Raw genomic sequence first — 20,602 nt, 5'->3', positions numbered from 1 at the left:
GACCTTAAACTATACTGCTACACAGCATAATATATAAAAAAGTGAATTATACATCTTTGATCTGTTAACTTTATTGTACCTGATTTTTAACAGTGCCTTATAAAACTATTCATACCGCATTATTTATTTTTCACATTTTGTCAACCATAATATTCATTGCTTTTATTAGGCATTAATTTGATCCAAAGTAATGCATAATTGTGAAGTGAACGGAAACTCATTCATGACTTAAAATTTCGGAAAAATGAAAAAAAAAATGTGTGGTGTGCATTATACTCAGGAGAAACTGTTGAAAGGACATGTAGTTTTTCACAAAACTGACCTTAATGTAGGAATGTTTTAGGAATAAAATCATGGCTAAAAGAAAACCACAAGAATTCCAATTTGCACTTTGTCATATGCAATGCAGGCGGCACAGCAAGTATTTAGAAAAAGTGTTAGGAAAGTTAACACTGCACATCACCCTGTACACACCACCCCCACTGTGAAGCATGTTAGCAGCAGCGTCCTGTTGTGGGAATGCACTAATTTARCCAGAGACAAGGAAGTTGGTCAGAGCTAATGAAAACTGGTTGGAGCTAAATACAGAACCAAAGAAAACCTGTTAGAGGCTGCAAAGTTCTTGAGACTGGAGAGGAAGTTCATCTTCATTTCTTGACATCCCTAAACACAAACCCAGAGCTCCAATTAAAACGGTTTATGTCAAAGGATACTCGCATGTTAGTAGTAAACGTCCAGACTTTTCATCCATTTGACAATCTAAACATGTAGATTATCAAATCCAATCTGACTGCCAGAAGAAAAGTCATCTAATTTCTAAACTCAAGATAATACAATATTTATAAATCTTTATTGCTGAAAATAAGCAAATTTGCTTAAAGCCATCATGTTACTAAAAGCACCTCATGATGCGTCTAGCATCATGAAGTAGCTACAGTAAACTGACTTGACCTGATTTGTCTGCAGCTCCTTTTTTAAGTATTTTTATTTGTGTCCAGCTCCAGCAGGAACCCGCCTCGCCCACACAGACATCAAGATTCCTGACTTCTCCGACTATCGGCGACCCGAGGTTTTAAATCCCCAGAAGTCCTCACAGGAGAGCAGTGAGGCCAGGAGGGCCTTTTCMTACCTGGTGACCGGAGTCACCACCGTAATTGGCGTGTATGCGGCCAAAACTGTGGTCACCCAATTTGTCTCCTCCATGAGCGCCTCAGCGGACGTTCTGGCCTTATCCAAGATTGAGATCAAGCTGGGCGACATCCCAGAAGGCAAAAACATGACCTTCAAGTGGAGAGGGAAGCCCCTATTCGTCCGTCATCGCACCGAGAAGGAAATCGCGGCAGAGGCGGATGTGAATCTTGGAGAGCTGCGCGACCCCCAGCACGACAAGGATCGAGTGCTCAACCCCAAGTGGGTCATCGTTCTCGGCGTGTGCACCCACCTGGGCTGTGTGCCCATTGCTAATGCAGGAGAATATGGGGGCTACTACTGTCCTTGCCATGGTTCACACTACGACGCTTCTGGAAGAATTAGGAAGGGACCTGCTCCCCTTAACCTTGAGGTTCCCTACTACGAGTTCCCAGATGAAGAGACGGTTATTGTGGGATAAATACAAGAGATCTTTAAACTCCTYCCTCTAATTTAAATTTAATGTGTTGGTTTGAGGGGGACATAAATGTAAGATTGCTAATAGTCATTTGCAAAGGCGCCATTATGTCTTAAGTGATTCTTCACTTTCTCACTCATCATGATTTGTTTAAAATATTGCCTCTGCAGCAATAAAGTACTTTAATCRTSAAATACTGTCATTTGTCAATGCTTTTAGTAYCTAATAAYRCGTTAAGGTTTCATTGACCCACAGAGAGAAACAGAACAGGACCTAATTTTCCCRGAGAAAGGGTTATAACAGGAGAATAAGTATAGAAAAGGCAGATMTGAAACAAAAGTGTAATTAATAACATTTAGAAATATTCTTAAAACACCCTGTGAAAACAATTAGCCAAGGGTTTTTTGAAAACACTCATTTATTAACAGGCAAGGCCATTAGGCAGTGCTGGTCATTCACATTTCATATTAGTTAAATCTTCATTAATAAATATTAAGTAGTGACTTCATTACTTCAATTAAGGCAATCAAATTCATTACACAGTGATATATTTCAAGGATGTTTCTGTTATTTACATGATTTATGGCTTATAGCAATGAAAACCAAATTTTAATGTCTCAGAAAGTCACGCCACGGCTCTTTTGCATGAATCACTGCTGTCGTCTCATCTACCTCGTCATAAAACTCCATAGGTTATCCATGTCTTTAGATCAACCAATCCTTTTGACCATTAAACTCAGTGACACMACGGTTATTAAGCCAGGTATTATTACTTCTGGTAGTGTCGGCATCTCTGTGAAGCTTGTCAGCAGGAGGCATCAAAAAGTGCTCCAAAATTTGATGGCTGCAATGACTTGAGACTTAATAAAATCCAGTAGATGCTTCTGGTGGTGTTTCTTAAGCAGGAGCTTAACACAAGGAAAACAATATTCAAGAGAAGGATATTTTTCCTTRTGTTAAAGCAATAGTTTTTCTTGTACTACATACCCGGGTACGTCTGTATTTAGTGGCTCTTCAAATGCCGACTCCAGCTGGTGACCACTCCCAGTTTGGAGTTCTTTAAATTGCYCCAAACTCTCAAAATGGCTTTACAATCCCATTAAAGTTCTACTATTCTCTGTTGCTTGTGCCTTTATCAACGCCTTTGCCTTCCATTTAATTTTGAATTAATTTAAGTAGAACTAGCAATCCAAATTCTCAGTTTCTTTAAGAAACATTTTGTTGTCTACCAGCCTTGTGAAGAGTGTCAGTGGCTGTCTGAAGGACAGCTGTCGAGTCCACATTATCTTTTCTATAAATTTGTCGTCCACATCATTTCTGTATTAAAAATTATTTTAAACCGATCCTATTTTTTTTGTTGTTCTAATTTCCTCAGAAATTAAAATCCAGATTTTCACCCATAATCAAAAAAACAACTGAAAACACTTAAAATATATCACCCTGCGTATTCTTTGTAATGAATATTAATTACTTTTGCAACAGCAGTCCATATGCCTTTCAATAATATTGTGACATATTGAAATGCAGCCTACCCATATTCTTGAGTTTATGAGCATTTTTATGATTAACTCCATGATTTAGAAAAACTGTTAACTAAACACATGKGTATGTAGTGATGTTTCCCATCATCATGTCTGTCAGGTCATAATTTCCCCATTACATTTAAACCCAGACTGGTCTCTTCTGGCTCTTCAGTGCAAGCAAAGGCATAATAAATAATTCCTTCAAGTAAAARATTTTGATTTTTGTTTTTTGTCCCAAAACATACAGTACAGTTTTATAACAAAATGCTAACTGGTTTATTACTGATAAATGATGATTGTGTTGGCACTGCTGTATTTTTTAACATTCTTAGCAACAGTTCATTTTTTTTCTTCATGGTACCGTTCCTCTCTGAGCCTGTAAGCCTTTGGGTCGGCCCATTCAGTTTTTGGATGGACACTAATCCACATAGTGCACCTCAGCCTGGAGCTCCTTAGAGATGTACCCGATAAGAGCCGCCATGGCCTGCTGCTTCAGCATGGAGTTGCCCATCACCAGAGCGGTTAACTGAGCCAGGTCGGTCCACTGAATATCTCCCAGGATCACCATGAGATCATCATACAGCTTCTGCTGCTGCTGAGGGCTGAGCTCCATTATGATCTGTGGAAGCGGTCTGAACTGCCCACTGGTCAGCCAGCAGCCAAGGAGACCACCCACTGCACCACCTAAAGGGAAGAAAAGGTTTCTAATTCTGATGTGGAGGACCGGTGTGGCGCAAAGGTTCATAAGCAAGTTTAGCAGCCTTACCCACAGCTATGCCGAGGGGACCCCCCATCAAGCCTCCAGCGAAAGCGAGTCCACCTGCAGCTGCTGCTCCCTTCCCAGAACCTTTTACTGTGGACTTGATCTGCTGATTGGCAGACAGCTCACAACACAACTTCATCACATCGTCAATTCGAGGCCCCATTCTGTGGATCACAAGTGCAATGTTCGGTTAAATATTATATATGTTTGTATGGGCCTTACAAAGTACCTGAAATACAAATAATCTCAAGTTAGCATCATAGATTGAATTGTGTTGGATGTTTTATTTACAAAGAGAATGAAACTTTGATAGAATTCAGATATTAATAAACAGGACCAGGATATTTCTTATGCAACCCCCCCCCCAAAAAAAAAATACATAACATAAACCAGGATTTTTGAATCCTCAAGAGTTTAAAGCTAAACCACGGTAATAAACAATTAACAACAAACCACCTGGTAAAAACATTAACACAAAGAACTAATGAGCAATATATCAAGACAAAAGGCTGCTCTTTAGTAAATTTGTCTAATTTACAGTCATTTTGCTGTAGAAAAAACTTTAAAAGTCATTAGAATTTTTTWWATTTACTTATTACTTTAACCTGGTCGTGTCAACAGCAACAATAAAAAATTATATTAATATTTGTTAATAKTATGACTACTAATGTTATTGTTGTTGATGTTACAACTGTATTTTTGTGTTAATTCAATAATTATTTTACAAATTAAAAGTTTACAACAAAAAAGGACGTTTAAATAACTGTGATATTTACAGAAACCTTTATGGTACCGAACACACTCCGAGTCCGTATGGTAAACAACCTTTACAGCAGCTTATGCTTAGTCTAATCAGGTCCMCATTTATACATCAGAGAAGCATAACTGTAAGGCAAAAAAGCTAACGCGTTATCAATCGCTCCATGAACTACATCAGATCGTCGAGAGGCACAGACACCAGCAAGAACCTTACTGAAGATTTATAGCTTACCTTACTGTGGAAATAAGTTGTTATTTATGTATTCACAGATTGTTTTTCAGTGTTTTGAACTCGATCAAACTTTCTGTATCCACCTTATTCCTAGCCCCCGAGAGGCTTTACGTGATTTGTGTGCGCGATGCTAACATGATTCTTGAGCTTTCACATGCAGTTTGCATGCCGCAATGCCTGCTGGGGGAAAATTTTATGCTACGTTCAAGAAAATCCGTCAGCTCTCTTGTGTCGATTGTTGATCTCGGCTGTGCGTGTTAAAAAGTCAATTTGACAAATAATAGGGTTTAACTCAGACTTTAAATATTTAACTGCCTATGGTTTCTGCTGACATTGAACTGACTGACTGACTAAAACCAACTCGTTGTCAGACAAATTCTGAGGCTTATTATGCTTATTTCATAACCCAAATAAGCAACTTCACGTTCAAAAACAAGCGCAAAAATATTTGCCCGCTACTCATACAATTTGTAAGCGACTTTACAAAAAACAAGCCCAAAAATGCTCATAATAATCGGACTTGGCGACAGAAACTCAAGATAGTTCCTGTTTTTCCAGCAACAAAATGCGCATCTCTCTCCTCCCTCCATTGTTTACATTTCTGTCATGGCGATCAGCTGCTGCTGTCGCATAGGAACGGTATTAAGAAATTTTTTTATATATATATATAACATTATTTCAAACAAATAACATGAACATACATATGGACGTTATATTAAAATATTATAATAATAAAAACAAATAATAATAATTACAGACATTCAGGGTGTTGATGTTAAAGTCTAGAGAGACAAAAGTTAAATAAATATATATGTATGTAACTGGGTCTATATTAATAATTGTATATTTACACAAAATGTGTTCTTTCATGTATTTGTCCGCTTATACTTGACTGTTTTTGTGTTCCTCTGTGTTTACTATAAGGGGTTTTGTCCTCCAACTCCGCCTTACTTTCTTCTTCTTTTGTTCAGGGTCCTCCAGGACTATTATAAGTATTAAATTATTAATTTCCTCTTCCCTTTTGTTATTCGTTCCACTGGGGAGAGGCAAGTTTTATAATCCATTGTAATCCTTTCATTTATATTGTTCAAATGTTTATTTTTGCTTCTATATATACTAAGTGTTTGGATATTTTCATTTGAGTTGCTATTACGCCTTTATAACATTTGATGCACGCTAACACTGTTACCGGAATTTTGTATAGATCGGGTTGGGGAACTGGAGCACATGCTAGGTGCTAATGCTAATATCTCCCGATTGACAGAAGACCGCCTCCAAACACAGACTTGATGTCTTGTGGTTTGTCTGATCACCACATAACACACACAACGCAGAAGTCCACCGGTCACATATACATTGGTAAAATAAAACAATGTGTACTTTTTCAGTTATATTTTTCATAACAAAAAGTGTCAAAAATATATTTAAATACATATGAATAAGGATATATTACAGCAAAAAGAAAAATAAAAGCAAACAAATAAATAGAGGGATGTGCTTATGAGATGAAGTAAAATTTTTGAAAAAGAGTTAAAGTTTTTACCGGTTTCTTATTATTAAAGTTACGTTTTTCAACAGAGGCAATATACATTTTTAAGTCAGTTTCTTGAAAATTTTTAAGAGAGGATTTTTTTCACTCCATTTCATCTTGTGGACATATTTTGCTAGGATTAAAATAAGATTCACTATATATATTTCATGTGAAGAAAAAGATGAATTGTTAAAGATGAGTAAAATATGTCAATTTGATAAAACAATATTTTTTCCAATTTTTTCTGTAAGGAGTTTTTGCACGCCCGACCAAAATATTGTAGCGGGAGAACATCCCACAAATAAATGTTCAATACTTTCCCATCTATGTTTTCTTATGGGAGTAGAGAAAGTTTGTCAGGTAGTTCTGATAAATCCGTTTGTAAATTTCTTATTCATTATATTAGTTCCTTCAACTGAAACTGAGTCATGGAGGTTTAAATCATTTGGATGTATGGTTTGTGCTAAGAAGAGTAAACTATGACGAACAGATTTAATGACCAATCCAAATTCTTTTTGTCATTGTTGTTCATAAAATGCTCATAAGTATACCACTTACCATTGCTGTCGAGTAACTGATTTATCAAATTTATTATCAACCCACTAATGAAGAAATAATGATTTGCTTTTCTGTATTATATAAGCATTGTTAAATATGATGCAGTAATGAGGAGAGTAGTTGTGTTTATATAGAAGACTCCAACATAACAGAACCTGCTGATGAAATGTAACTAATTTGACTGGAAGTTTTGTGATGTTTACAAATCGAAAAATACAGCAAGTGTTAATGTTAAAAATTATCATTGGATAACAGACTGAAGTGGAAGCTTAGGAGTTATGCTTAGCATAGCACTGGAACAATTTATAAACATGACAAAAACACAAAAATATCACTTCCGTTATCAGAATATCCTATCCGTTTAAAATGAAAAGCTATTACAGATGTTTGCACTAGTTCTTATATGAGAATATTCCACCTTTTGAAAAATATTTTAAATACAAAGGTATTTGTAAGAATGAAACAGTGTCATACGGGTGAAATAGGGTTTTATTTAAATAAAATTAAACACAGACATCTACAAATACAGATCCGATCACCGCAAGCTCGTTTTGCGCATTAATACGTCGAATGGCAGTCTGTTAGCAAATGCAGTTATCTTTCAGGGAACATTGAGATGATATTCAGTGAAAGTTTTCAGAACGTCACACATAACAAATCTACTGAAAAGGTTCTCTGTAAGTTCAGAGGATTACATAGCAAGAGCAACACTTAGGAAAACCTCAGTGGGTGTTCTTAAGGTAATGAGCACTGTGCCTTTAGGGAACCTTTACAGAACATTAATTTATAGGTCCCAGAAAGTCATACTGTCAATGTTGGGGCTAACTTTTAGAGAATATTTAGAGAATGTTCCCTGAAAGTGGGTCAGAAAATCTGCAGCCTTTGGAGAACATTCAGAAATTGCTGCCTGAAGGGAAAAAATAAAGAAAACGTTTCCTATATATTCTAGGAATAGTGTTTGCTGGCTGCTTTCTGTGTAAGTTCTATCATCATGTAAAGATGGCTGTTCCTTCAGCTGTGCTCTTACTTTTGAAACTTCTAACCGGATGTCCCTGATGTACTTCCGCCATCTTGATGTTGAAGTTCATGGCGCAGCGAGAGTGACGGGGAGTGTTTTTTGCTAATCTTTTGGATCTTGAAACGGTGGATATATTTCGGGGGATCATGCAGAAATCTTGAAATGAGAGTGTGAAATGATATCACCTCCGGAAGTGTGGATATTCATCACTGCCTCATTGATGACTGCGTGCAGGACGCATCTGAGGAAAAGCTGCTGGATTCATAAACACTTCTTTAGGACTCACAGAAACCCCTGAGCATTGTTTTGTGGGTCACAGAACGCATATTTACCCCCTTGCATTTGGGCTGACAATGGCTGAAAAAGGTAACACGAATATGGAACATCTCGGCGGAGTGGTCAGGCTCAGAGAGGAACACCAAAAGGTAATTTGAATTGTTCACTCGAAGCCGTTTGCTTTTGGTGTTAGCAGAGCCACTGTCGGGTTCCTGACCATGCGGTTGGATCAGTCCGTGGTTTGTTTCGGATCCACGCGTGGATTTGTTCAAATGTGCAATGCAAAAAAAAAAAGGACTCCATGATTTTGATTCCTCTTTCTTTCACATCACATTCACGGATTTCGAGAAGCTTCCTCCCGTTACGGGCACGTCTAAGTTTCATTTAAATGTGAAAGGGAGGCGTGTTCTGTTGGTTTCGGTTCTTTTAACACATACTTTGGTTCTGAAGTTTACACCTTAATGCATGTAGTTCTCACTGAGCTTTGTAGACAAAATTAATATTTGTGTCAATTTTCAATCAAATAACAAATTAAAGGTGAAAGTTGGGGTAACGTCTCCGCGCCCCCTCACATGACGTTGAAGTTAGCTTTCGATTTAGCTCCTCACTAAGGGGCAATTTCACCACATTTAACGTCTCTTGCTACCCCTGATCTGCTGTAGTTTCAATTTTAAACGTATCAAACTTGCACMGTTTTATTTTCATGCTTGTATATTCTACAAAACCCATACTGCAATGGTTGAACGCTTTATTCAGTTTGTTAAAACAGATAAGATTTGTTTTAAAGAGGTGTTTGACCTTACATTGGGTCCATCTTAACAAAAACATAGACAAATCCAACCTGAACAGTTTTTTTCTTCTTTTTTTGGTACATGGACATATCCTATAAAATTCAAGTTTTTGTTTATTCCAGGGCCTCAAGTGCCATTATTCTGCAATTTCTAGACAACAGTGAATCAAATGACTGAATTACCTCCTCAGTATGCAGTAAAGTTTTACAGAATCCTTCTAATGATTTGATTATTTGACTCAAGCCTGTSGAAGCAGAGGCACAGCTAAATGTTGCAGGACGGCTTGTATTTGAGGACTCCTGGTTAATTCAGTTTGTGGAAACRGACACAGGTTTTCTTTTTTTTTTGCGTATACAASACTGCTATTAAACAGGKTCTGTCTACYATGCCACCTGCATAAGCCAAAGTCAGAGCACAGGGGGCAAAGTCTGTGAAAACTTTGCTGAAGTTAGAGAAAACKAAATAAAATACTGTTTATCTTCCTTAAGCACACCTTTGACAGTGTAGAAAGCAMAGTTTGAGGTCATAAGATAACAGATAAAATAAGTTATGCATAGGATAACGTTTTACAAATGACTGACTCCTGTTCACAGTGTCTGTCATTGATGTAGTGTAATTATGTCGAGGTTTGATATGTCTGTGTGAAACCCTTGTCAATCACAGTTGAACGGAGTGGTCCATGTAGGAAAAGCATCAAGGTAGTCTCATTAAAAAAACCTAAACAAAAACCACCCCCTCAAAACAACCCCTTACTGTCATTATAAAYCGAATAAAGATTGCACAATTTACAGTCTGTGTCTAGTAGAAAATGTAGTGACTTTTTTTTTTTAATTGCAGGTTTCTGTAGTGTTTCAAAGGTAATCTGGATTTGTTAAATGTTTGAAATAATCCTTTAATCAATCAAATGGAAAACCTTGACTCGGACACCAACTTCAGCCTCACACACATGATATTCAGAAGGCCGCAGACAGTCATGGGTTACACCTGAGGCACAACAAAAAGCAAAGTCCTAACCAGTACTGTCTGCAGAAACTTTGCATTCATTGTGTCACAGAAACGAGATCTGAAGATGTCCTGAACATTTAGATGACGTTTTACACAACTGGGTGTCTTCCATTTGACCTCTTGTTTGACACATCTTCTGCTTCCKTGTATGTAAAAGGTCAATTAGCTTTTTGGTGTAAGTAGCATTTTGGAAACACAGTTAAGWAAAACTAAAATCTTGTTTGGCTGTAGCTGAAAATATGTGCGAACACAKCATCAATTTCAGGATAATTTGACAACAAGGCAACATATAGAAGCGGTTTAGATGTTTTTTTTTTGTTTCTTTTTTTTTGTCGATAACCCGTAATGTTAAAGAACCAGCTTTGATTTAACCCTAAAACACAAAGACCAGTGGCTCATTTGGAAGTCTTGCAATCTAAAGTTGTCAGTTCAATTTCAGGTCCCTCCATAACTATGTACTGGTCTATGAATTTAGTGCTTTGAGCCATTGCTATTACTAGAAATGKGGATTTGGAAGTGTTTATTAAACACTATATTAACCACATGTAGTGATTACTATGTTTTATAAAAGTCAAATATCAAAATATTTTCAGAAAATAATTTATTTTGTCCCTACCCAGCAATTTATTGTACTTTGCATGTGTAAAATATACTTGTTTGACTGGKKCACCAGTATTGGTTCTGGCATATATATTCAAAATCTGACCCTGACTGTTACTGAAATATGCCAGCGAGACACAATGAGTCCTGTCAGACAATCAAGCCTTCAATTCCGGCATCTGGAGTAGAACGGTGCCATTATTCCAGTCAACCAGAGGTGTTGGTAAGTTAAAGTAGTTTGAGTTTGGGCTGCTTGCATTGCCACTATACTGGTAAATCAGGTTTATAACCATTTTAATTATTTAGGGCAAAACGAGCAGAATACTCCAATATTTTAACATTTGACATAAAGCACAGAAATCAGCTGGATGGAAGGATTCAAACAGCTGAACTTATTTGTATTGTTTGTCCCAGAAAATGGGGCCACAATCCGAACATGTCAAATCGTGATCTGAGAAGCTGCTTTTCTGCGGGTGTTTACGCCTAGCTCTTGTAATATCTGTTGTTTCTATGGATTTTTTGAAATCCTGCAATGGAAAGCAATATATTTTTACCTGACTGTGTGTTTGTGTGCAGATGTTGGTGAAAAAGATGTAGCCCATCCTGTCTTTTTAACATTTTTGCATTGCTAAATGTGCGATTGTGAACGCACCTCTTATGATAATAAYGTAAATTGAAACAAGCTGTCATTATTTATCCTAAATCAGGTGGTGCAAGACTGTGAAAGTCGGATTCAGCACTGGTAAGCATTGTTTTTATAATTATCGTGTGAAAATGTTGTTGTTTTTTTTTTCGCTTTATTTTGGATGAATATATTAAAAATTGCAAGAAATTATGTCATTTGAACTTCTATAACCATTTTCTCTAATATGAGTCCATAAAGTAAAGCATGCCTAAAATACTGATTGTTGCTAGGCTATGCAAAAGTGGGAATAAAATAAATGAAAACTGGAGTGTTTGAGAAGTGATGGCAGAGGTCATCAAAGTGAAAAAGATTTTTTGCTTTTATTTTAATTACTTACTAAATGGTACCAGAAATGTCCAGTGAATTTTACTTAAAAGCAGAGTTGGGTCCATTAATGAATTAATTAATTAATTAATAATAATTAATTTAGTGTTAATATATCTGCTAGATTCAATAAAGCAGATATATTAAAACAAAGGGCAACACATGACATGTTCCTGAAAATAGAAAATGATRACCACAAGAAAATAAAGGAACCGCCTTAGTGTTAATGTTTTCGATCTACCATGRTTTACAGATACTTTTCCACAGAAACTAGACTGCTCTGTTTATTTTAACCTAAACCTACGTGCTGATCTTTGCCATCATTTAAAAGATAATAAAGTACCTGACCCATGTAAGTTACCAAATCCTCTYGTCTAGCTTTACTTTGCCAGCAATAACTTTTTGTCCAGTGCCATGTGTTTCCAATTCCCCATTAAATRAAGGATATATTTTTTCTAAATGATGAAGTCAGAGTTTGAGATGTAAATTCACCGTCCACCTGAAGCTTAATGCATACAGGCATTTCAGCGACTTTGCCAAACAAGTTGTAAGTATTTCAGAAACTGCTGATCTGCTGTACAATTCACACAGGCCAACCAAAACTGGGCAGTAACAGATTGGAAATGCGTTGCAGGATCAAATGTCTGCATTCCTTGGTGTAAATATCTGGTTTCACTAGTAGTTTTGTATTACTCTCTGAAAAGTGTGTGAGGAATCTTATTGTGTAGAAAGGAGCCYCCATGTTCATGCTAGAGAGGGCAACAAGCTTCAAATCCATGCAGTTATGCAAGGATTTGAAGAAGTGCATCAGATTTTTATTCATTTGTCCCTCCTGTCATATCTATTTATTGCATCTAGTTGTGCCCTTGCACTCTACAAACACACAGGCTTGATGGAACTGTGGACTTGATTAAAGGATTTGAGATGCATCCTGTGTGCAAACAGTGAAGAGAACAGTGAAGCTCTCTGCTGCAGATTAAACTGAATCACCACTGTGTAAACTGTACARGCTTTAGAAAGGTYCAGGTCTGGTACAGTGAGTACATTTTCATTGACTCAAGCCTACTTCCTTCAGTACACTTGGTAGTGAGGATAACAAGTTGAGAGCGATTAGGTTTTTTTTTGGGGGGGGGGCAGCAAGACACAATTTTATGTGCCAAGTCGTCTCATATGCTAAAATAGACATCTGGGAGTTCAACTTATTTTTCTTAACTTTTCCTTTGATAAACCTGCCTGTTTAAATGCAAAACTGTGACAGATTTACTTAGGCCCCCAAAATTTGCTATTTTACTAAATCAACAAAACAAAAAACATTCTACTTATCTGCTCAGCTGGAAACTGAAACGCAATATTTTGATGAAACAAAGTACAAAGTGCATCCTAAACGTGTCTGTATTTTTTTGTTTTGCCTAGAAAAATGTATCCGTTTGTTCTCACCAATAAGAGAATSTCCCTTTCTCTGAAAACGCTTTCTGTGATTAGCTACATTTAATAAAAGCTCCACCCCAATCTGCTTTTGAGTAAAGGTCACTGGAGGTTTGTGGCTCTATTTACTACGAAAGTTAAATGAAAGCAAAAAAATAAATAAAAATATGGCTAATGAATTAGCTCTTGACATTTTAAGATTTTAAATTGTCTTAACTTTGCTAAGGCCTTGCATAAATTTCCATCTGCATCAAAGGCCCAGTGCTGTTTATCAAATTTGCACAATTTTTAATTCATTGTTGCAGGCTGCAAAAAATCATTCTAACCCCATGTTACCATCCTTATTCATACATCAGTGCAACTTTCCCTGACTTCATTATTATTTTTTTTTAATCATCGATCTATATACGTTTGTTATTAATGTTAAAGGATGAAGTTCATGAGTTGTTTTCCTTTTCTACAAGAGAAAGCATCTGAGGTTAGCTTTTCGGCATTCACCTTTGAGGTCTCTTTCTAAGTACAAATAACTCGACAGTAACAAAACATTTGCTGCGATGAAATGGTTCTTTGCGCCAGGAAGTTCATAGTCTTACAATTTGGTGCGAACTTTTAAAAACCAAAGGTTTCTAAAGTAATGCTAGACTCATTTTTTATTATTTTTTTTACTCTTAAACATCCTCAGTCAGTTTTCAAGGTTCAACAAGCCGGTTCCTTCAACCTGGCTGGAAGTTGTGTTCGAAAGCATCTTTCACAAAGTAGGAAATGGTGACATCTAGTGGTGACCAATAAGCTATTGTTTAAAATAAATAAGCAAGTGTGTGTGTGTGTGTGTGTGTGTGTGTGTGTGTGTGTGTGTGTGTGTGTGTGTGTGTGTGTGTGTGTGTAATGGATGCTTCTTATATAAATATTTTATCGATGGGTTGGTTGAACGCTTCTACAGGAAAAAGGTGTTGGCTGACTATGAAGCCCTCGATGATCGCCTTCGGACTCTCCCCGATCAGCTGTGTTATGACATCATGGTGAGTGCAGATTTTGTCTAAATGACACTTTCACACAAACTGACTCATTACCAAACTGCCATTACTGAAACTTGCGYTGCTTCTTCTTTTTTTTTTTTGCTCTACTTTCTCACCGAGTCTCTTCCACCTGTTTTAATTTGGCCTACTTCTCCTTTTGTTCTGCTGTTTCTCACCGTCYTCTGCGCCTTGAGCAGGTGCCATTTGGCCCTCTGGCCTTCATGCCCGGGAAACTCGTGCACACCAATGAGGTCACGGTGCTGCTGGGCGACAACTGGTTCGCCAAGTGCTCCGCCAAGCAAGCTCAGAAAATTGTCGAGCACAGAATGAAACGTGAGTGTCGTTTCCTGTCATCTGGGGATCTTTTTTTTGTTTTGTTTTTTTTTAAACGTTCTCTTTTTCTAATCTAGTCGTTCAACGCCGCCATTCATCCAGCAGAGGGCGACTGAATATCACATGTGAAGAAGTTGTCTGTTTTTAATTTCTCGCAGCTTTGAATTCATGCTGGAGTTTGGAGCGTAACGATGTCTCTTAGCGGTGTAATGTGTTGCTGTTTTGTAAATGACATTTTCCTGAAGCAGATTTGCTGTTAAGCGTTTGCAAGCTGCAAGGCATGTTGCAAACACTGCGTGCTATTTTTTTTTTTTTTGCATTTTTAATAGCTTATTGATTTTAAACGTTGCACTGTTTGGCTAAATCCAACCCTGTCAGAGAATTTGTTTTTGTCATATAACAGAGATCGCTGCTTTGTTTCTCTGTGCTCTTTCTAAGTCTGAAAAATCTCATATCGAGTCAAATGGACCCAAGCAACGATCTCTGATGTGAACATTATTAGAATGTTTGGTGAAGCAGAAATGWGCTGCCACAGACCCCCTCCCCGCCCTGCTATTACAGAGCTAAGTGCTGTAATACAAACAGAGCTAGCTGAAATGTGTCAGACAGCGGCCGAGTTGTCAGGCCTTCTGTATTTGACCTTTCCTCACTTCCAGTTGATGCGCTGACTGGAGGGGCTCCCGATCGCCATGGAAACAAGGGCCCTCTGCTGCTATTAGTGAAAGGGCTTAATTGTTGTGAAGATTTAATGATCCGGAGTAGTATTCAGGGCAGAAGATATTATGAACTGTTTGTGTCATCATTTTTCTCCTCCCCCCGCCCCCCTTCCCCGACTTGTTTAGGATTTTAACTCATTCAGCCCGTCGTTTCAATCTGAGTGCCACAGTTTGCCCGCCGCCGGTTTTGGCCACATTTGCTTCTCTGGTTCCGCTCACGTTCACCGTGGCGCATCTGTTGTCTCCGCAGACGTGGGGAGTCAGCTGGACGACGTGACCAAGACCATGAAAAACTTTGAAGCAAGAGTGGGGTTTGCGAAAGATCTGGAAAGCRTGCAGGCTGTATGTCGCGTTCCTGCACATATCAGACGTTGTGTAAGACACAATTGAGGACAAAAAGCATTGACTTTGACATTCTTGTGATTTAGAATACAGGGAACTATGTCGACATCAGAGAGGAGGTCGGAAACAATGACTCGCCCGTCACAAAAGGTACCTTTTATCTGACCTCATTTCACTTAATCATGGCTTATGACAAGGCAAAAAAAAAACCATTAGCCTGCTGCTGAATTCTTTACCACAGTTAGTGTTTCTTTTTTTTTTCTTAGAGCTAACGAGTGGACTGATTATTGCTTCACAGGAAAGCAAAGAGTAGCTCACAAGCCAAATTCTAAGCCCAAGATGGATGTGGTGTTTGATCTCAAAGAGGAGGATGAGGAGGATGAAGGAGAGAGCGGAGACACAGGGAGCAGGAAAGGCGTCATGACTGAGGAGGAGCTGTGGGCTCGATTGGATGAACTCGAGAGACTGGAGGAGCTGCAGGATGAGCAGGACAGGTACAGCCTAACCTACCATATATTCTGGTTAGTAGAAGTAATATGGTAAAAGTTTATGATTTTATTTTCTACTATAAATTACCTTTAGGCATTTTTCCATATCGTCATCTTTCTAAACTAATGGGCTAAGTCAATTTCTTTTCTTTTTTTTCCTAAATCATCTTTTGGCAAAAAAAAAGACTTTGGTTATTATTTTAGGAAGGTGATGGTATATGACATTAACAGTGGGCCTACTTAATTTAGAATATTGTCCAAAGTTTTTGATGAAAAAGTGAAATTTGCTGTGTAGATTCATTAGACATGCAGAGAGATGTGTATTTTAGCATCAGTTTTTGGTTTTCTATTAATAAAAGCACACATTTCAGTTTTTCAGAGACTGTTGATTCAAGAGAAAATGACACAAAAAGGACAACACGCGGTCATATGGAGTACGAATGTGATCACACTTTCCATTAACTGTCTGGTGTAAAGCCATTAGCGTCTTTAGCGGCTTTAGCACTGACCTTTCATGGTTTACCATTCTGGAGGAGGATGGTTGTCTACTCAACAACTGTTGGCTCTTCTCTGTGGTTGTGTAGGGCAGACCCTGACAATGACATTTTTCTATTAGATACCCTCTGTTTTTTATTGGTCTTATGTAATATTGTAATTTTCAGAAAGATTGAGTTTCTAGGTTTTATTAGCTGTGAGCCATTACCATCAAAATTAGACATAAACGCTCTAAATGTATCACTGTGTGTAATGAACCTGTATAGTAATATCAATTGAACGACTGAAATAGCATCTGGGTTATTTTATCCACCTTTATACAAAGCACAGATTTTCATGCTTGTGTAATTTAGAAATTTAACACTTTAGCTCTATTTTAAATTAAAGGTGAACAACAACACTGGTAAACTCGACTCTAGCTACATTCAAGCTTTATTTTTCGAGGCTTTAGGAAACAACTTAATAAAAAAAAACTGATGAGACTGTAGAGTTAGAGCAGTAACTGATAGAATCCATTTTTTTCCTCSAAAGCTTCCATTTTCTACTTTTGAATGCTACTTTTTACTAAATATCAACACTGTGTCTTAAAAGGATCTAATTTTCAAAGTTAAATAAAAAAAATAACCTACATTTAATTGGATTAGTAACAACTTTGTAAAGCTCTTAAAATCTTTGTTTTGCAGCAAAGAAAAAGAAACACAAATTAGCAGTCGATTCCTATGATTATCAAGTAAAATAGCAATTTTAATGTTTATAGTGTTATAGTGTTCTAAAGCCACAATGTCCTTCCTATCATTTGTTTCTGAAAAACATCCTTTGTAAACATGCAGCTTTATCTGCTTTCAATCTTTTCAAGGTAGGAGTTTAAGTGGCAGGCTGATGTTATCTTGTGTCCTCTCTGTTTTAATATGACGGATCATTTTCTTTCAGCCAAACATATCTGATGAAACTCRCATGAAGTGTTGTTCTTGAGCTTCTCAAACTAAAGTCTTTGTGTTGAAGACTGTAATTGTTAAATGTAGCCATCTATCTGCATGTTGTAATCCTTAAATATCTAAAACCATTATATTTCTCACCACTACTTATTGGTCCCACACTACTCTCCACTTTATTTTACAAATCTTGAAAGAGTGACGAGCGTTTTCCCCCCTCAAGATTGTCTGATAATGCGGACATGAATGGTGAAGACACATCATCGTCTTCATCAGAGGAGGAGGAGGAGAAGGAGGCAGATGCTGCACTTCCGGTAAATGGCCTGAGTTTGAAGCCAAGCTGGAGCTCTGTGCCTCACAGCACACAGCCACTCACAGACAGGAAAGAGGAAGACTGCGAGGAGGAGGAGGACGGCAGCTGTTTGCCAACCATTTTCTTCTCTCACACCGTCGAACCCAAGAAGGTCGGCTCGTTTACAAAAATAACAAACAAAAATCATGGGTGAGAGCTTAAAAAATATTCTGGTTGTATTCAACCAGTGTTTCTTTCATTTCAGGTGAGRATAAACACAGGTAAAAACACCACCTTGAAGTTCAGTGAAAGAAAAGAGCAGAAGGAGCATTCAAAAAGGAAAAAGAAGAACGGCCACAGCAACGGGCACTCCCATCACGAGCTTCATAAAATCACYACACCAGCTGATATCTACAGGTAAAAGCAAAGCAAACCTCTTTGTGGATTCGGACACAAACACAAAGGTATTCATGGTCGTGCAACTTTTTCGTTTGTGTCAGTTTAAAGTCGCAAACTTCAACATGTTTCTTTGGGGTTCAGTGTGATAGAGCAACATGGACATGGTTTGATCTGAACCAGGACTGAACAGCTCCAGGCCTCAAGAGTTGGTGTCCTGCATGTTTTTGATGTTCTTCTGGTTAACTGCTTGTTCTGTAATGTTTTTTTAATGAACCTTTGAGGCCTTCGCAGAATACCTGGATTTAAACTGAAAATCAAATTATGCACAAATGACTTCGAACAGGAATTGGTTGCACTAGATTTTATKTGAGGGAGACAGATTGAAGAGGGTTGAACACAGATGCAAAACTTCCAGTTTTCATGTCCAAAACCGTTTTTTTTTTTTTTAGTTGCATAAAATCCTGTTAAAATACAGACGTTTGTGGTTGCAGTTGGACAAAATGTGAAAAAAAACCCCCAAACAACTAATGGCCGTTAATTCTTCTGCAAGCCCATCCCACGGGTGCAAGTGCAGCTGACGAAACACGACTGTTGCTTTTGGGTCAGGTTGTTYGTGGACGTGAAGAACGGGGAGCCGATCCCCAGGAAGTCCATCCTGAAGTCGCGCAGCCGGGAGAACAGCGTGTGCAGCGACACCAGCGAGAGCAGCGCCGCCGACTTCGAGGAGCGCAGGATGATCGGCCGCAGCTTCAGCCACGACGAGATGACGCACAGCGACACCAGCGACGGCATCACCGAGGAGGACAGCCCAACCGCGATGCCTCTGCAAACTCCCAGCAGATTTGAAGTTAGTTTTGTCCTGGGTCTTTGTCAGCGTTTTACTTGCGCAGAGCTGCTGCATGAACGCGGCACATTCGAGCTTCAGGACATTMGTWAACGGTGACCCGAATGTGTCCAAATTAATTACCTTACAGTACAAACCCCATTATTGAGTATTTTACATGAGTGGACATGRTGACGCCAGTGCCAGTTTGCTCTCTTTTTAATTGATCTTTTTTTTCTCAGGCTTTTTCAGGTACAGTGGTGGAAAAGGACCCGATGCCTACAGCGGTGCCCCATCTGACCATCGTCCCACCTGCTTTACCAACCATACTGGAGAGGAAGCAGGAGGAGGTCGCACCTGACGCCCCCCCGCCGGAGCAGGCGCCTAAAAGGGTATCAAAGTTCAAAGCTGCCAGGCTGCAGCAGAAATGACTTTTTYGGGCCTTTTTTTCTTCTCTTTTTAACAGCAACAAAACTGAACAAAACGCAAACAACTGTCTCCCTTGTTCTGATCATCTTACATCCACCCGTTTCTACGATCAAAAGGATTCCTGTCAAAGCACTATTAATAAATTTGTCTCATTTCTGCTGTTCCTCAACCTTAAACCTGGAACCATTTACATTTTCTCCTTCTTTTCTGACCCTTGCTGGTTGTAGGGAAGATGACACTAGCTTCTGACACGTTGGATGAGTTGCATTGTTTTCTTTCTTTGTTGAGCAGCATCTGTTGCTACAGTGAAATTTCTACCTTCTTTTGACCTACCAGATGAATGTATGTATTCTTTCGAGACAAGCTTTATGTAGAAAAAAAATATTGATGGGAGCTAAAACGAAAATAAGTAATTTTACCCACATTTTTCTTTTTACATTGTGGAAAAACATGCAGTTTCTCAGTACTTATAAAACCTTACTGCTGATTGGGAGTTATTTTCCTGAATAAACATGTTAAATGTGATTTTTTTCAGCTGTTTTCACCTGCTTTTACTTTTCTTCGCCGTTCGTGTTATAGTGCACCAAAGCCTTTAAAAGCAATATTGCTTAACCAGTTCCCTTCACTTAAAGAAAAGACGATCCAAATACAACATCAAAGTTTCGGAGCAGAAAAAGTCTTGGATGTTTGAAATTCTTTGACTGATATTTAATGTAATTAGAGCTGTTGTCTTGCAGCAAGAAGATCCTGGCTTTGAATCCTGGCTTTCTTAACAAAGTTTGCATATTCTCTGGTGCATGTGTGTTTCTCTCTGGGTACCCTGGCTTCCGTCCACAGTCCAAAAACATGATTATTAGAGTTTTAGGTCACTAGTTTTCCCTGAGGTATGAATGATTGGGCCTATGACGAACTGGCGATCGATCCAGGCTATCATTCAGTGACCGCTGGAGAAAAGCACCTGCGACCCCATGACCATGTACGGATAAGCAGGTATAGACATGGATAGTGTAGAAGCTAATGCAGTAGTTACTCTTGATTTCAGCCATAAGTCTTGGATGGCTACTGCATTCTAAATACWTTTTTTTTTTTTTACTGTATCAGCATAATGTTGCACATTTTAGAAAAATCTAACCTTTTAAGGTTAGGTGGTACTTTATTACTCCAGAGGGAATTATGAGCTAGTCTGTTGCTTGCATACATACATAACCATCCATAAGTACTAGAGTACATTAATTTAGTGA

The 20,602-nt window shown here is 38.2% G+C and overlaps 3 protein-coding genes across 3 annotated transcripts in view; 2 read left to right on the top strand and 1 right to left on the bottom strand.

Annotated features, from left to right (window-relative positions):
- Positions 1 to 1,794, top strand: part of LOC103466211 (cytochrome b-c1 complex subunit Rieske, mitochondrial-like) — a 2,473-nt gene extending 679 nt beyond the window's left edge. The window contains exon 2 of the mRNA XM_008411649.2: positions 999 to 1,794. Within this exon, the coding sequence (XP_008409871.1) occupies positions 999 to 1,609 (611 nt within the window). The 3' untranslated portion in view covers positions 1,610 to 1,794. The remainder of the gene's footprint in view (positions 1 to 998) is intronic.
- LOC103466212 (protein C19orf12 homolog) lies at positions 1,646 to 5,049 on the bottom strand. The gene is made up of 3 exons (XM_008411651.2): positions 4,884 to 5,049; positions 3,896 to 4,056; positions 1,646 to 3,813 (listed from the first exon to the last, which is right to left on the bottom strand). Exons 2-3 carry the CDS (start codon positions 4,053 to 4,055, stop codon positions 3,548 to 3,550), a joined length of 426 nt encoding a protein of 141 aa, XP_008409873.1. The 5' UTR covers position 4,056; positions 4,884 to 5,049; the 3' UTR covers positions 1,646 to 3,547.
- A 2,974-nt stretch (positions 5,050 to 8,023) lies between these two features.
- uri1 (URI1 prefoldin like chaperone) lies at positions 8,024 to 19,893 on the top strand. Its single transcript, XM_008411647.2, has 11 exons — positions 8,024 to 8,415; positions 11,370 to 11,404; positions 14,037 to 14,115; positions 14,310 to 14,445; positions 15,412 to 15,503; positions 15,590 to 15,653; positions 15,802 to 15,997; positions 17,642 to 17,882; positions 17,976 to 18,127; positions 18,716 to 18,956; positions 19,175 to 19,893. Exons 1-11 carry the CDS (start codon positions 8,344 to 8,346, stop codon positions 19,361 to 19,363), a joined length of 1,497 nt encoding a protein of 498 aa, XP_008409869.1. The 5' UTR covers positions 8,024 to 8,343; the 3' UTR covers positions 19,364 to 19,893.
- The last annotated feature ends 709 nt before the right edge of the window (positions 19,894 to 20,602 follow it).

Source organism: Poecilia reticulata, linkage group LG6 (genome assembly GCF_000633615.1).
Source record: "Poecilia reticulata strain Guanapo linkage group LG6, Guppy_female_1.0+MT, whole genome shotgun sequence".
Lineage (NCBI taxonomy): Eukaryota > Metazoa > Chordata > Actinopteri > Cyprinodontiformes > Poeciliidae > Poecilia > Poecilia reticulata.
This window is presented reverse-complemented; position numbering and strand designations above follow the sequence as displayed.

Bases quoted from the DNA above. Each gene is read 5' to 3' on its own strand.
- LOC103466212 (XM_008411651.2), bottom strand. From the start codon at position 4,055: ATGGGGCCTCGAATTGACGATGTGATGAAGTTGTGTTGTGAGCTGTCT. The intron at 3,814-3,895 runs GTAAGGCTGCTA...TCTTCCCTTTAG, and splicing joins TCCCCTCGGCATAGCTGTGG to GTGGTGCAGTGGGTGGTCTC.